The 16,605-nt window shown below is 45.4% G+C and overlaps 1 protein-coding gene across 1 annotated transcript in view; it reads left to right on the top strand.

Moving 5' to 3' along the window:
- Positions 1-16,605, top strand: part of CHUK (component of inhibitor of nuclear factor kappa B kinase complex) — a 32,116-nt gene that overhangs the window by 201 nt on the left and 15,310 nt on the right. The window contains exons 2-11 of the mRNA XM_075025481.1: positions 71-165; positions 1,916-2,030; positions 4,947-5,016; positions 8,553-8,641; positions 9,339-9,428; positions 10,076-10,200; positions 11,796-11,903; positions 13,489-13,624; positions 14,669-14,863; positions 15,249-15,351. Coding sequence (XP_074881582.1) covers positions 71-165; positions 1,916-2,030; positions 4,947-5,016; positions 8,553-8,641; positions 9,339-9,428; positions 10,076-10,200; positions 11,796-11,903; positions 13,489-13,624; positions 14,669-14,863; positions 15,249-15,351 — 1,126 coding nt within the window. The remainder of the gene's footprint in view (positions 1-70; positions 166-1,915; positions 2,031-4,946; positions 5,017-8,552; positions 8,642-9,338; positions 9,429-10,075; positions 10,201-11,795; positions 11,904-13,488; positions 13,625-14,668; positions 14,864-15,248; positions 15,352-16,605) is intronic.

Raw genomic sequence — 16,605 nt, 5'->3', positions numbered from 1 at the left:
GGCGGCGGCGGGGAGGGCTGGGCCGGGCCCGGGCCCGGGCCGGGGCGGCTGACGGCGCTGTGTCCTGCAGGACTCGGGCGCCCGGGTGGCCATCAAGTCCTGCCGGCTGGAGCTCAGCGTCAAGAACAAGGACCGCTGGTGCCACGAGATCGACATCATGAAGAAGTGAGTGCGGGCGGGTCGGCGCGGCACGGCGCGGGCAGCCGGGGCCCAGCGGCCCTAAGCCAGCCGCGCTCAGGGGCCGTAGCACGGGGACAGCCGGGGACGGCGGCCCTAAGCACAGCCGCGCTCAGGGGCCAGGGCACGGGGACAGCCGCTGAAGCAGCCGGGATGAGGGACCGGGGCTGGGGACGGCCGGGCCTCAGCCCCAGAACCAGCCGGGATGAGGGACCGGGGCTGGGGATGGCCGGGCCTCAGCCCCTGAACCAGCCGGGATGAGGGACCGGGGCTGGGGATAGCTGGGGCCTCAGCCCCTGAACCAGCCGGGATGAGGGATCAGGGCTGCGGATGCCAGCCGGGGCCTCAGCCCCTGCACCAGCCGGGGTGAGGGTCTGTCTCTTGCCCAGCGGCTCTGCACTGGTTTCTCTGTCATCCCAAGATGTCCACGCACTTCTGCTCTGGTGTACCAGCTGGTGCCTTGGCTTGGGACCTGGCGACGTCCAGACGCCCTTCACTCTTGTGCTGCCTGGGCTCTTTGTCCGTCCTAAATTCCTCCAAACTCGGACCACACCGTGTGTTGAGTTTTAATGTGGTGACATGTTCCCATACAGTGCAGCCCGTTCATCTTTGATCTAGCAACCGGGGATCTAGGAATTGCTTTTTTTCTGTCGTGCTCCGGCATGTACAGATTAATGTCTCCTAACACCTTCTCATGAGAAACTACGTATGCTGTGCTGCCCACCGTACTTCTCTCCAGCATGTCACTCTGAGGTACCTGCGAACCAGAGCTGGCTAGGTTTGTCCTCATGGACATCAGCGGCAGCTCTGGGTGTCAGGGTCTCATACAGTTGTTCCCTCGTCCTGAGAATTCCTCCTCCCTTTTGAGAGATATCCTGGAGCGTGAAATGCTCTGTCCCACTGGTGGGAGCAGGGATGCTGCTCAGTTGGAGTTGTCCTCAGCAAGGCCTGCAGTGCCACTGCTGCATAGAGCTTTACTGAGCTCCTGCTCTGCCTTTTTGCCACCCTTGCCTGCTCACTGTATGCGCTAACATTGGAGGAAACCACTTGCAGGCAACCTGAGTTCATAAGCCTGGGCTTGGTGATTACTGTTTTTATTAGCGTCATCACCGTGCTCGTTTTCTGAATACAGGTGCTGAGCTGCACAGCTACAGCTGCTCTTGTGGCTTCCAGAGTCTTTGGAAGGTGTACACAGAAGTGCTTTGTCTTCACTTCCTTCTGCATGTGTCGTTTATTCCCAAGAGTAACATATATCGGAGACAGTCAGGAAGCAGCTGTTTGAATTCAGCTGCAGAAATGAATCCTTCTCCGTGGATGTGGATTTCACCTACCTGGTTCTACCTCCCTAGAACAGTTACACAAGTGTTAAAGGATTCCTGTGAAACCCTTGGGCCAGGGGGAAACTGTTCCCACGTGTAGAAACAGATGCATGTATGTAATGACTGTGCCAGGAATGTGCAGGAATCCAGAACTTGAGCCCGGATCCCCATCATCAAAGTCCTGTACCTTGACTTTGAGACGTCATTTGTCCTCATCACTCGTTTGTGTATTCCCAAGGTATGGGTTTTATGCATTTGGATGCTGGTAGGTACCAGTTGAAGAGTGTGCTTCTCAGCAAGGATATATTTGGGGAACAGAAGTTGTACCTGAAACATAAAACATAATTGGTTGACAATCTGTTATCTCATTCTTCCAAAAGACTAGTCAAGAGTTTTCATCCAGCTTTCCATGTGCTTAGGTTGAACCATCCCAATGTAGTAAGAGCCTGTGAAGTTCCTGAGGAGATGAACTTTCTGGTTAACGACGTTCCCCTTCTGGCAATGGAATATTGTTCAGGGGGTGACCTCCGGAAGGTAATGTCTGCTTTGCTTTGCAATATGTAACAAAATAAGTGGCCTTAACGCTCTTTCTGTAGCTGTGGTTGTCTGTGAAGCCATGTATGTTCTGTGATGCTTTTCTTCTTGGGTACAGGGGTGGGGAAATAAATGTAAAGTGGAAAAACACCACGTGTAGGAAATGAAGCTTGTGTTTTTGAAACTAGAGGGTAGAAAGCAATCCAGGGGCAGACACTGTTATCCTGAAGCAGCATGTCCTTTCATGGAACTGCTTTAGCGTTAATACTGCTTCCCACAGCCTAGATACTCGCATCCAGTGCATTTGGCTTTGCTGCAATGTGTCTCTATCTGTTTGGAGTCTGATCTGGTTTTGATTCCCGTGTATCCAGTGTTGTATTGCTCTCAGCACAGGGAAGGATCCTTTTGGTACTGAATTAGGGCCTCCAGGGCTTCAGAGACTTTCCTGTTTCCTGTTGAACTGGGAACTACCCTCCCGCAAAGCAGCGACACCCAAGAGTAAAGGAACCTTTCAGTAGTTCCCCAGGCAGTGGCTGCATGGCCTGTTAGAGTTTATGCTCCCTTTCTGTTGCAGCTGAATTCAGGAAGCAGCCATTTGTATATGGGTGAAGAAGCAAATCCCTGTTGATTAAGGTTTGCTTAGAAATTGCCTTATCTAAGTGATCAGGAAGCTCATTTTTCTGTTGTTTTTGTTACTGGTGTTAAACAGCACTGGAGGAATGTGAGCAGATGTTGAATGCAATAACTGCATATCTGTGAGGGAAGCTAGTGTATTGGTAACTTACTGAGCCTCACTTTGTGTTTTTGAGTTATTTAGAACAGTAGGGACAATTTTAAGGTTGGCAATGAAAGGAAGTGGGTATGTATGAAAATAGCATTTGGATGTTGCAAACACACGTAGCTGACCACATTCTTGGTGAGGCTTGGATATTGTATTTTTGCAGTAAAAGTTTTGAGACTACTTGAAGGTAAATTGGAGACCCTGGCCAAGAAACTTGGGGTTACATTAGCTCTACTTGTAATGCAGTGTTTGATCATTTAATTTCTAATGAATTCTTAGATGTTGCATAGATGTTGGGACAATTTAGGAAGTAACATGCTTCATTTCATTTGATTGCATGTAATGCTTTGTTCCTTAAAGAAAAAAAAAGTGCATGTTTTTTTTTTATTTCTGATCCTGCTCTTCTTTAAATCTTTCTTTTACACTCGCTTGGCATCATTTGTGTTTTGCAGCACTTTTAATTTCTCATTGCACGTCTGCAATCTTCCCTAAAGCCTGGAAAAGCATCTGCTTCTGTCTGTGGGTCCAGGCATGTTTTTATGCTTGTGCTCTTCCAGGGTAGTGTTGTGGGCTCTGAGCTTGATTTCTGACTTTGCCACTTTCCTCCTTTGTTGTTTAGCACAACTACCCAGAACTTAAGGAATGAGATGTTGAAGTTTGGCTTCTCCCCCATAGAGGTTTGGCTACTGGTTGTGCCTGAAGTGTGGGAGGCAGACAAAAACATGAGGATGCATGCTGGGAGGGGTGGCTGCAGTGCAGAGGTGTACCTCAGTCATCTATAAAAGCCATCAGTGTAGTAAACATGAGATCACATGTTGATTGATCCAGGCCATACGCAGGAAACTGTTGAAGCTACTTATTGACAGATCATTAAGATGCTGATTAGGAGGGGGTTTCCTATGGTGCTTCTACCATAGGTTTCACTAGAGGAGAAAAATTCAGGGCAAGGGCGAAGAGAAATGAAGAAGCACTTTAGAGTGGAGGCAGGTCACTCTAACTTGAGAGTTCAGGTCATGGTCCATGCTGTGGACACTCCAGTGATCTGCTTTTTAGCTCAGATTGAGTAGGTGGGCAACCTAGGAGCCAGTGTGCTGAAGTGTCAAGCAGCTGCTTCTTGTTGTGAGAGGGTAGTCAGGAAGGAGACCGTGTCCCAAGGCAGAGCTAGCCAGCGACCAAGCGCTCTGAGCTGAAGAAGGTGACCTGTGTGGAGTGGGGCCACCTGCGGCGATAGCACTGTTATCGGAGAACGTGCCCTTTGCTGGTGTTAAGGTGCCTGTCCATGAGGTGGGTGCCTGGTCCTGTGCCTCAGACCCTGCAGGGCTCAGGCAGCGTTGTGGGAGTGGGGCATGACTACAGGAGAATGCGGAGGTGGCTGCATGGTGTTTGGCAGCCTCTTGCAGTGGGTGCTGATACCTGGGTGGCTTTTCCATAGCGCAGGGTATCACTTGGGTACAGCATGTGGAGAAAAACAGGCTCTGTTAGAGTCCATGGTGAGCTTGTTCAGATTAAAGCAGCAATTGCTTTGGGCTAGCTGGGCTGTTTGGGAGCTGTAAATGGCTGCAGTCATCTTCTCTTCTGTGGCCTAACCTGAATTGAGGAGTTCAACTGTTGTTTTTCCTTCTTGTCCTTTTATCAGTGAGCTGTGTTTGAATGCCAAGGGCTTAGATGCGTATCCATTCCTTTTGTGTTCTGTCAGTCAGTTTATTTTCTTCACTGGAGAGTTGTTCTTTCAAGCAGCAGTCCTGCTTCAGGTATTTGAGGTGTTCCCAAATCCCATCAAGCCAAACTTCAGCAGATGAGGAACGAGCATATTCCAGGAGCCTCAGGATCCCTGTTGCCTGCAACCATATGGCCCTGCCTGCATCTCTTGCCCGTTTGCTTTCTGATGGCTTTCATGCTTTTGTGGTATTATTCTAGCAGTCCGAATCTTTTCAACGCCATCTCTGTGCAATAAACTTTCATTTTGTCCGAGTTCTTTTGCCCCGTGCTTTCATTTCACAAAGCGAACTAGCTCATTCAACTAGAGTTATATTTGAGCTGTGCTGTTTTCTGTTGTGTCAGCAGGGGATGGAAAGTTTTGTTCTTGACTGTTAACTGTTGCACTGTGGGTCTAAACATCTTTTTCTCTGCTGTAGCTGCTAAACAAACCGGAAAACTGCTGCGGACTCAAGGAAAGTCAAGTACTTTCTCTCCTTAGCGACATTGGTACGTAGTCTAATGCCTTTCTTGTGTTTTGGTTTTTGGGTTATTTTTGTTATGTGTAATGGCATTTTGCTTTTTCAGCTGACCCTGAAAAGGGGACTAATGAGAACAGGGTGTTAAAAAAAAAATCAGGTTTCTTTTCCAGAGGAAGGACTCGGTATACCTGCTGATCACAGAAACAAGAAGCTTGCACTAATGACATGTCTGTGGAATGGGATTGGAAAAGCTGTGTAGTGGCCAGTTGTAGGTAACTATGACCTTAACGTTTTATTTTGTTAAGGTCACAGTTTTCCATTCAAATCCCATTTCTGTTCCAGGCTCTCGAGATGCCAAACTGCATGTCACTTGAAGGAGTGTAACTTTTACAAGCCAAAAAGCAAGAAACCAATGTGAGAAGTGCCTAAGCTGCCTGTGGCTTCTCTGTAGGGTTTCCTTAGTAGGAGGGAAATTTTGTTTGTTCAGGGTGACAGTACAGAGGAGATGATACACTGGAGTGGAGCTGAGAGCCAGGTAGGTATAAGAGCATAGCAGAAGAGGAAGCCAACCATGCCGTGGCTAGTCCAGCAATTTTCTGGCTAACGATTTGCTCTCAACTGAGAGTTAATTAGGTAGGCGATGCCAAAACAAGTGCATCTAAATGTTGCGAAGCTTCTTATTTTGGAAGAGCAATTCTGTTGGTCTGCATTAGAGTTCTGGCTAGCACAGTGACGGAGATCATTGTCTCCTTTACTCGGCACTGGGGAGCTTACATCTGGATACAGTTGTCCACATCTAGCCCCATGTTCCAGAGGGATGTGGAGATCCCGACAAGGCCATGCAAAGGCTGCCCAGGGCCTGGAGCACTCGGCCCACCAGGAGATGGGCTTGTTGGGTCTGGCTGCAGGGAGGCTGAGGAGAGTCTGAGAGCTACCTGTGGCTACAGAAAGGGCAGGTACAAAGGTGATGGATGGGACCAAACTGTACTTGGTGAGCAGCGTAACAGGAGGCACCAGCCCTGTGTTGCACCATGGGAGGTAGAAGCATGAGGTTGGAGGAGAAACCTCCTTTCCCACTAACACTGCTGTTGTGCTGTGTATGGCTTAGGGAAGGTCCCCAGCCAGCCTACAGGGAGGCAGAGTGATGACAAGATGAGAATTAGCCAGGCAGCAACTTGATACATGTTACAGAAGGTGTCTGATATCATGTGGATTTCATATTCTGCAGTTTGGAAAGGTAGCAGGCAGCAAATCCATACAGGATGGGAGTAGCCCAAGGTGACAGCACTGCTCATAGGGATCAATTTAATTTGATATCTTTGGGTGCCTGCTTTAAAGCTATTTCCCAAGGCTATAGTAATCCATGAAAATCATTCCCTGACATGAACTTGATGGTATCCAGAAGTGTTTCGTCAAATACCTTATTTTTCAAACTGTTGAGCTTTAGCTTGCTCGATGCCAAATTCTTGACTACCAAGAGCACTGTAAGAAAATAAAAGATGTGAGGCTTGAAACTGGCCTTCTGTCCATCAGGAAGTGCCTGGCTTCTTGGACACCCTGGGGAGGACAAGTCATCTGATTGTGGGTGATGCCTACAGATGGTTTCTCTAGCAAGTAGGCTTTTCAGGAGAGCTCCTCAGTAGACCTGCTTGGTTTTTCAGTTCTGTTACAAATAACCCATCTCTGCTTATAGGAATGGAGCTAGTTTTGGCATGAGAAATGATTTTGGACATATTGGCCTGGGCTTCTGTCCTTCCAGTGCTCAGAGGGCTTGCAGTTGAGTTCCCAAAATCAAGCACAACTCTTCCTTGTTCCTTGTTCCGTGTTCCCCTTCCACCTGCAGAACGGGGTCTGTTGTCTTCATAATAAGTTGAATGTCTTTGGCATGTCTTTGGCAAAGATTTGAAAATGCAGTGGAGAAGAAATGCAAGTTAGAAGCTGTTAAATGTATAAATGAGTGGTAAATCAGTGAAGATAGGGGACTTCCTCCCTGATGGGTCGAATATTTCTCTTAAAATAATCCTGTAAGGAATTTACAGTCACATCTGGTTAGAAGTAGGCTTTACACATTGTGCAGTCAGAATATCTTTTGCATAGGAAAATTTTAAATACTCCATGATGGAGATGTGAAAATGCAATACCTGCCTTGGGCCTTTCATAGGACCTTTTATTTCCATTTGCGCATCTCCGAGATTGAAAAATCATGACTTGAAAAAACAAATGAAAAAAAACCCTCAAATTCTGAAAGCTGTCTTTTGCTGTTTTGTCTGTGGCTATGTCCTGTGGCAGATACTTGCTTGATAATCTTTTATTTAGCGGCCAGTGTTGTTACTTGGGTGGACCAGCAGTGACTTTTCCCCCTTCTTGCAGGCAGTATTTCTCTTGTTTCTTTGTTGTTAGTGGCTCCACAACCCCCTCAAGGCAGTTCAAGTGTGGACTGTTGCCACAAGGCAAAGTCCTGCTCTTTGCCTTTTCTTGGGCACGTGCTCCCATTCCCTTCCTTATTGGAGCTGTTCCTGTACCCAGGTGAGGAGCAGGTTCTAGAAACCAGCCTGGCTAAAATCTGATTATTTTTTTCTTAGTAGTTTCCAGCTGGATCGGTCCCAGGATCAAGCTGATCATGCGATGCCATAAATGCTTGTGCTGCCATGGAAATTGCATCTGGGAAAGGAGAGTCTGGGAACCTGTGTTCCTTCTGGGGACAGCCCCCATGTAGATTGGCTTAAAGCAATCATGGAATTTCGTTTTTAGCAGTGTGAGTGACAGAAGTGGTGCTGCTTTGAGCACACCAGTCCCCCACCAGCAGAAGGGAAGCCTTGAGCCCCAAAGTTCAGTGCTGCTGATACGGACCAGGACATTGCTGGTGTCACCTTGGTCAGCTGCCCCGTGCAGCATCAACCAGAGGCTGCCCAGGAATCATTTTTTAGCTTCAGACGTGCTTCTGCTTCATTGCAGCTGGATGGTTCCTTCGGGTGGTTTGCCTTGTGGTGCTTTGGCAGTGGTAGAAGTTTACTAGAAGCTCTGTAAGCCAGTAGTTGGCAGTAGTTTCAGGTCAAAGGGAAACTCGACTTGTTTCACTTGCTTAATTAATTTCAGTGCTTTCTTTCATCAGCATCTTGTGCTCACATATATAAATAGGTCATCTTGTTTTCTTGTGTTAATTTACCAAGATCTTAGGCTAGAGGACATGCAGAGCTGTTTCAAGCTGCCTGCACGTTTTGGAGACCTGTTTTGCTTGTCTGCATGCTGTGGTTCATTTTGTAACTCTACAGTTTGAGAAGAATTCAGCTGCCTTCTCTCTTGCCTTACAGGCAAGAGATGTGACCTGCGGTTATGCCACGAGGTCTGAAATCTGTAGCAACCTCCATTTCTGCAGAGCAGAGGAACAGAGCTAGTTCAGTCCTAGCATAAATCTAACAAACCTTTTAAGTCAATAGTTCTTAATGGTGCTTTAAAATGAAAATTTATTGATGTCAACTCCAAAGTCAGGGGTATTGGATTTCTATCAGATGTATCTTTAATCAATGTGAGTTTATTTTCTCTTAAATCAAACGTGTCTTTCAGGATCTGGTATCCAGTATTTGCATGAAAACAGAATTATACATAGAGATTTAAAGCCTGAAAATATTGTTCTTCAGGATGAAGGTGGGAAGGTAAGTCAGGTGGCCTCTGTCAGTGGTGTTCCCACTGTCATTTCTGGAAGTCATCAGCAGCTTCATCTTACCCAAGAGAAATAAAAGAGAACAAGTAGTTTGTGGCACTGAACTGGCTGAAAACTCAACTATGAATTTACTAAAAGTTTATGTCTTCTTTAAGCCACAAATCCTATTTTGCTTGTTCTTAAATCCTTGTCATTAAAAACAAACAACTTTTGCTTCCATTCAGGAACCTGCCTGCAACAGAATATGTGCGATAGGAGATTGTAGCATATGCCTGTGTTTGTGGCTTTGAGGGCTGCGTGTATAATCAAGCTAATTCAGAGAGTCAGCCTAATGGATTTCTTAGTGAAAATTGTTTTCTCTATTGTTACTCTTTAAACAAGTAACTTTCAATTCCCAGATAAAAAGCTAGATACTCTGTTTGGCCAAGATGTAACTGGCAAGCTGCTTCAAATAAAGTTGAATCTAAGCTGAGATAGGTGGATAACGCCAGCTTATGTGGTAAAACAGCAAGGCTTAACACTGTGTCCCATGTCGAAGCTTTGCATGGGCTTTCTCCAGAATTTCCATTCTGGCTTTCCTCTTCTTTGAGCGTATGCCATGGATGTCACTGCACAGATTTTGGGTTGTTTAGTGGGGCGGGGGTTTCTCTGAATTTACTCTTCTGGTGAACTATTTAAACTGTCTGCAGATTGTTCACAAAATAATAGACCTGGGATATGCAAAGGATCTGGATCAAGGAAGTTTATGCACTTCATTTGTTGGAACATTACAATATTTGGTAAGATTTCCCCCCCTCCCCGTGTATACAAGTGACGTGGCATTGCCACGTTTTATAGAATCACAGAAGTGTGTGTCAAAAGGAACCTACAGATGTCCCTTGTCCAGCCTCCTGTCCACAGCAGGACTGTCACCAGCACTAGGTCAGGGCAGCCGTGGCTTGACCCAGCCAAGCCCGTTTCAGGGTTTCACTCTGAAAATGGAGATCCCGCACCTTTCTGGGGAGCTGTCCCAAGGGTGTTCCTTCTCCAGGGGAAGAAGTGTTTCCTCATGTCCAGCCTGAACCTCCCAGATGGAGACCTGGGGCCGTTGCCTCTCGTTTTATCACCCGTCGCTTCCAAGATGAGTTTGGCCCCATCTGTCCCCTCCATCCCTTCCTCTGCCATGGTCAGGGGCTGCTCTCAGCCCGCCCCTGCTCCAGCCTCTCCACAGCCAGACCCAACAAGCCCAGCTCCCTCCCATCCCCTTGTGGGTTGGGTGCTCCAGGCCCTGACCCACCCGGCAGCCTAAGTAGGGCCACATCAGGGTTCCCCTGCTGCTCTGGAACTCGGGACCACACCTTGACGTAGCTTTGTCTTGACCGAAATGCAAGGAAATCAATGACCTGAAATACCACTTTCAAAGTGTCTTTTTATGATCCTTTTTTAGGCTCCAGAACTCTTTGAGAATAAATCCTACTCAGTTACTGTTGATTACTGGAGCTTTGGCACGATGGTGTTCGAATGCATTGCAGGATTTAGGCCGTTCTTACATAATCTACAGCCGTTTACCTGGTAAGACACTGACTCTGCAAGAGGTGATGCCGGGCAATAGGAATGACAGCTACTGCCTGTGGTGAGGTGACAGAGTGAACCAGAATGATAAATTTCTTGTTAGTTAGGTACTGAGGCTGGTGGTCTGCTATGCTTTGCAGAAGCCATTGATATGTTAGTAGTATCAATTACGGTTCAATTGGCTATTTATACATATTGAGTACATGCTTATTATGTTGTGTGGTAGCCTCTGGTCATAATAATTCCTTCACAAGTGAAATTTGAATCAAAAAATACAATTATAAACCAGTCTGTGTATCAGTGTCAGAAAAATGTAATGGGAAGGAGTGATATAAGTCCTTCGTTCACCTAGGCTGTGAGGTTGCTTGTTTTTAGCAATAAATAAAACACAGCAAGACAGACCATGTTTTGTGTAGTAAACACAGTTATGTATTTGTAAGTAACTTTACAAAAGTGATGACTGAAAGACTTTAACCTGCATATGGAGGTTTCTGCTTGCTTTTTGAGGGCTAGAAGAAGGGGCAGAAATACATATTTTTATAGAAAATAGTGTGGAAACACTTCTTACCTTGCAATACCAGGAGTGTATGTAAGCTTGGTTTTTAAAAGGATGATTCTGCAACAGAAAAAATATGAAACTTGCTTTTCTGTTAGTATTGAAATAATAACAGGATAAAAGATAAATTTGAGTTTTTATGTAAATGTTAGCTTAAAAACTTATTATGTCTTAACAAAAAATAATTGTAGCCAATATGTTGCAATAGTTTCCCTTTTAACTGCCAACTCCTGGGATTTTATTATTTTAATAGTTCAGTGTTTTTTGCATTTTTTCCAACATGGAAAACTTGATTTCCTAACGTAAGTAGTAGAAAACTAATGAATGAGTGAGATTATAAATACCTCTTCCCTATAAAAGAATGAATAGAACAGTGCAGGCCACATGTGTGTAGCTTCAGTTCCAGTTGGGGCTGACTGGGACAGAGAGCAGGCTGGCAGCCTCCAGGAGCAAGAAGCGTTCAGCTGCCTCACAGCCGACTATCGACTTGCCCTGGGAAATCTTGCTGCTCTGGGAGCAGCTGAGCTCTAGGCAAGCTTCACACCAGTGCTGAAGTGAGCCAAGGTGATGAAACTGAGGCAGAGTTGCTGGTGATGTTTTTCCTGGTACTGGATCCAATAGCATGCTGTGTTTCTAGCATTTACAGATGCTTCACTCAGATTGAGGTAAGGGCAGTGGTTTTGCCAGATGACTCTTGCAAATCTTATCTGTCTCATTAATGTATGGAGGGTGATTTTGTTGTGCAGGCTTGCTCTGTGGTCGGTGAATTGTTACCTGTTAATCCTCTTGTTTGGTGCTGTCCAGACCTCTTTGCAAGCATGTGCAAAAATGTTTCCAGAGACAGAGTTAATTGCAAGGACACCCCTCTTCCACTTGGAGATGTTCTGGGTGGATTGTTTGGAAATGTCATCTTTGTCCTGAAAGAAGAGTGTTTTTTCTAAAGCTACTAGACCATGGCGCTTTTTGCTGCTGCCATATTCAATTGGCCCTTTATGAAAGTAACATTGTCAGTATATCCACAAAGGATTTTATTTTCTAGGCATGAAAAAATCAAGAAGAAGGATCCAAAGCACATCTTTGCTTCTGAAGAGATGAATGGGGAAGTTCGCTTTAGTACCCATTTGCCACAGCCTCACAGCCTCTGTGGGTAAGTGTGTCCTTGTGGCTACATGTGATAATTTTTGGCTTGTCTTTTAAACTGAGGGCTCCTCCTCCTTTATTGCAAGCACTTGAGGGGTCCTCCTTCTTTCTCCAAAGGAGCGTTTCAAGCTCCTGGCAGGCTACCATTTGCTGTTAAGGAATAGCCCATAGCCACATGGCTCTTTTTGATACTTTGGGCTCTCCAATGGCAGTTCACCCTGCAGTTTGTGGGATGATGGGAGTTCACCTTGCGGTGTGAACTCCGCTTCCCACCCATTATCATAAGGCCTCTGAGTAACATCTACCAGGTAACTTGATGGTATTGAATCTCATAAACCAAGTACTTGAGTTAGCTGCTCTGTGAAAGCAGAAGCTTCTAGTACTTGTGCTGGGAAAACTGCTGCAAGTTCAGCAGAGGCCACAAAGATGGTCAGAGCCTGTTGAATAGAGCATACAAGGAGAGGCCCGTGAAGCTGGGCTTCTTCGTTCTGGTGAAGAGAAGACAAGGGAGTCTAGTTTTGTCTTCTACTATCTATTGGGGTGTTACAGAGACAACAGGTCTAGGCTTTTCTCAGAGGGACAAAGCAAAAAGACCAAAGGCAACAGCACAAATTACAATAAGGGAGATGAAATTTGGGCACAGGAAGAGGGTTTCCCCGTGCTGGTGATGTGTCCCTGGGAGAGGGCCCCAAGCAGTAGGGGGATCTCCATCTGTGGGGACTGCCCAGACTGGCTTGGACAGAGTCCTGAGCAGCCTGCTGTAGTTGTGATGTTGGTCCTGCTGTGGGCTAGCACTCAGACCGAAGACTTCCAGGAGGGCCTTTAATCTGAATTAATTGCTCTGTACCAAGTCAGAAGTCAGGTTCTGATCATTTGTCACTTACTTAGCACTTGTGTCTTTAGATGTTGCCCAGCAGTCCAGTGCAACTCATTGGCACTGGCAGATTTCTAGGAAAAGTACTGGAGCTGAGAATTAAATAAGTGGCTTTGTGCCAGTGCTTTGGGCTTTTTGCACTGTGTACTGTCTTCAGAGATGTTCTTGGCAATAAACTTAACATGCTTCTTGTGTGGATAAATGTGGAGGAGAACCTTCCAGGCAGCTCTGCAGCATGGGCATGGTTATTCTGCAGACAAGGCTTTGAAAACTATTCAATTTTATGTGCATCACAGATAGTTTTTGGAGGAAAAAGAACCAAAAAACAATTCTTCCCCTTATCCATTTTGACACACCTTGCTCACGTGTCAAGATACTTTTGACTCAACGAATAGGAGTCAGAAGAAGAAATGTAAAAAGAAATGTAATGCAAGGTGTATTGGATGGGTGTGTGCTCCTGCTGAGATCAGTGAAGACTGTTGTTACAGTGAGAATGCTCACTCTGTATGTGCTTTCCTCCCCTTCCATGCTTTCCCTGCTGTCAGGATGAGTGACAGCAGCGAAATCACTGTTCTTCACACATGTTCAGCAGATGTTACACACATATCGTCTCTAACCAGAGTTGTAACCTTATTGCTGTTATGAGACCCTAGCTTTCTAAGTGGACTGAGGGTTGTAGAATATCTGCCTTCTCTTTCTTATGGCCCTTCTGTTTCAGTTTAATTGTAGAACCAATGGAAAATTGGTTGCAACTTATGCTGAACTGGGATCCACAACAGAGGGGTGGAGGTTTAGATCCTGAGACCAGTCGTCCAAATTGTTTCCTAATAATGGATCACATACTGAATTTGAAGGTGAGTGAGGATTGTTACTGGGTGTAAAGGCCTACTGAAAGCATCTCAGAGGACAGAACGCGTGTTCAGTGGAGCAAAGCTATAATCCTGGCATCATCCAGCTGCAGGATCATGAGGAATGTTTTTCTTGGTATCAGGAAGTGAGTGTATATACAGCCTGTCTGATGCATGTCTGAAGGCAAAATACCACCAGCAATATTAATCTCTAGGTTTGCACTTGGAGCAGAAGAATGACCCTGTATTACTGTCTGTCCTCTCAGAAAGGACTCGCTAAGATCAAATGATGGTTTAATGTTTGCTAATAACAGTTTTCCTGAACTCCACTACTGATGCTGTGACCTACAGGTCCATATACTGTAGTAGTACCTGTAGTAGAACTGAGTTTACATTCACCTGACTCTTCCCCTTCAAGTAATTATTGGAGCTTTGCTAGAGTAAGACTAGCTGAGGCAAGCATGTATAGAAGCCAGAGGATAATTTTGTCTGATCTGGAAGGTTTCCAAAGGAATTAAAGCCTGAAACACAAAATACTGTGCCCATAATTGGGACTGGTCGAAATTTGTATACTGTGGTGTGGTTTAGGTCTTACAGTCTCTGTCCAGATATCGTGAAACTATAGAGAGGGACATGAGAGCAGTGAGAAGACAAGCACTGGTATGTAACGGCTTTTTTGTATGGAGGGATTAAAGGAAAGGGGACCTTTCTTGGCAGCAGTAGTAGCCAGCATCAGAGCCAACAAGGGTCAAGATGGCCTTTATGCTAGCATGTTACCATTCTTTTGATGTAATTAAGCTGCAGCATGACTTGTGAAGGCTGTTAGTGCATTTGATTGTAATTTTCTCTGACATCAAGTTAAAAATTACAGGCCCAGGCTTTGAGCTTTATTATGTGGGGCTTTACTCCTGAACTTGATTACTGTAGTCATTAGAACTCAAATGATGCTCTCAGTCTAACATGTTAATTGCTACATACTCCCTCCCAGACCTTTGTTTCCTTTGTCTTTGATAGCCAGTGACTTGTAATCAGTTTGTACTCTTTTTACAGATAGTACACATCCTAAATATGACCTCTGCCAAGATTGTTTCATTTCTCTTGCATCCTGAGGAAAGCCTTCATTCCCTTCAGATTCGGATTGAGTTTGAAACAGGAATAAGTACTGGAAATCAGGAACTGCTGTTGGAAACAGGGATTTGCCTGGACCCTCGGAAACCTGCTTCCCAGTGTGTTATTGATGGCGTAGTAAGAACGATTCTGTTCGTTGAATGTCTGTCACTTTCTCAGGGAATTTAAAGTCTTAGGGAAGATAAATTGCCTTAATTTTTTTCCAGTGGAGACAGTTTGCTCTGTAAGTGTAGTAACTCCTAACGTCTAGCATTATTTCCTTTCTTGGGTAATGTTAGCAGATTCCTATAGTTATACTCTGTCTAAATATTTAAATAAAGTAACTTGCTAGCAAAGGGTCCTGTGTTTCTGTCGGATCTATGAAAATCAGTTTTTTAAGGCACCTGATAAGAAGAGTGTCTGCCCACAATAATTAGTTCAGAATGTAACCAGGACCCTCTGGGTTAGTAGGAGCTATGTTTGGGATTTCTCTTGTTTATGTTCTCTTATCTTTTCTCACCAGAGAGGCTGGGATAGCTACATGGTCTATTTGTTTGATAAAAGCAAAACTGTCTATGATGGACCCTTTGCTTCTCGGAGTCTGTCTGATTGTGTAAATTACATTGGTAAGTATGCTGGAGGACAGCTGGGAACTGGAAGCGCTGCTTCTCATGTGATATGAAAGTAGATTTGCCTTACAAATCTCTGTGTATTGCCTTGAAGGGCAGTGTCTAATTCAAAGAGGACCATTTAAGAACATGGGGTAACCTAACAAAGTTTCATCTGCAGTGCTGTATCTCCACATTTTGTAGATGTAGCAGTTCAGAGAATTTATTGCCTGCCCTTTGGGAACTCTTCTATAGAGCAACTTAAGAATTCATTTAAGGTTTTTGCCCTTGTATTAAATTCTGTGCATCTACCCCACCTAAACATTGCCCCACTTAAAACAGAACTATGGTGTGAAGGAAGGCTTCGGAAGAAATACGTGCAACCTAATCTTGTAGCCTGGAGAGGGAAAATTTTGGTTATGTCAGCACACTACATCCTGGAAAGAAGATTCTGTCTTGGGGGCTGTGATTTCATTTGCACAACCTTCTGCTCTGCTAAAGGGTCTTGTCCCTTCACATCCACAGAGTGTTGCAGTGACATCATGCTGGGATATGTTTGCAGAACTTGAGTGATCGCCCACATAGACATCCTTTGGTGGTACAAAGGGTCATGGACCTTCTTGTCTTAGGGTTTAGCATCTGTAGAATTTGTGCACATATCCTTTTTCCTACTTCCTGTGCACAGGTACAAACAGGTTTCAGCTCCTTGCAGTCCTGTCTCCTGAGACTGGGTGCTTTGGATGTTCATGAGCAGTTGCCCTCCTACAGCTCTCCTAGATTGATGCTTCTGAACCCCGTATCAGCATCTTGAGGATATAGATTACCTTTTTGCCCTATACTGTCTGTGACCAGTTGCATTTCAGCTGTGATCCATCTCTCATGTCTTGCCTAAGTGAAAGAACAGGTCCCTCATTCTGTGCTGCTGATAGTTCAGGGCCTGTGTCAGGAAATCCACCTTGCTCTGATCACAGAGCCAAGCCAGTGTATTTGGCCATGTTGCACCAGTTGCAGAACTGCTGTCATTCCCCTGTGGCGGTTATGAGTTAGGGCTGGTCTTCAGAGACACTTGGCAGAGGTTCAAAACCTCTTGTACTTTCTTCCCAACAGTTTTCAGCTCTAGTGATAATGTATCTATAACCCCATAGCACTGTTTCAGCTTCTGGTCTCACCAAGCAGAGCCAAGTGCCTGAGAAAGCCCAGGCCCCTCTTTCCTCTTGAGTTGTTAAGAGTAGAGCCTGTCTATTGCTGCATGGATACTGGTGGGATCTGCTC

The sequence above is a fragment of the Buteo buteo genome, chromosome 4 (genome assembly GCF_964188355.1).
Source record: "Buteo buteo chromosome 4, bButBut1.hap1.1, whole genome shotgun sequence".
NCBI lineage: Eukaryota > Metazoa > Chordata > Aves > Accipitriformes > Accipitridae > Buteo > Buteo buteo.
This window is presented reverse-complemented; position numbering and strand designations above follow the sequence as displayed.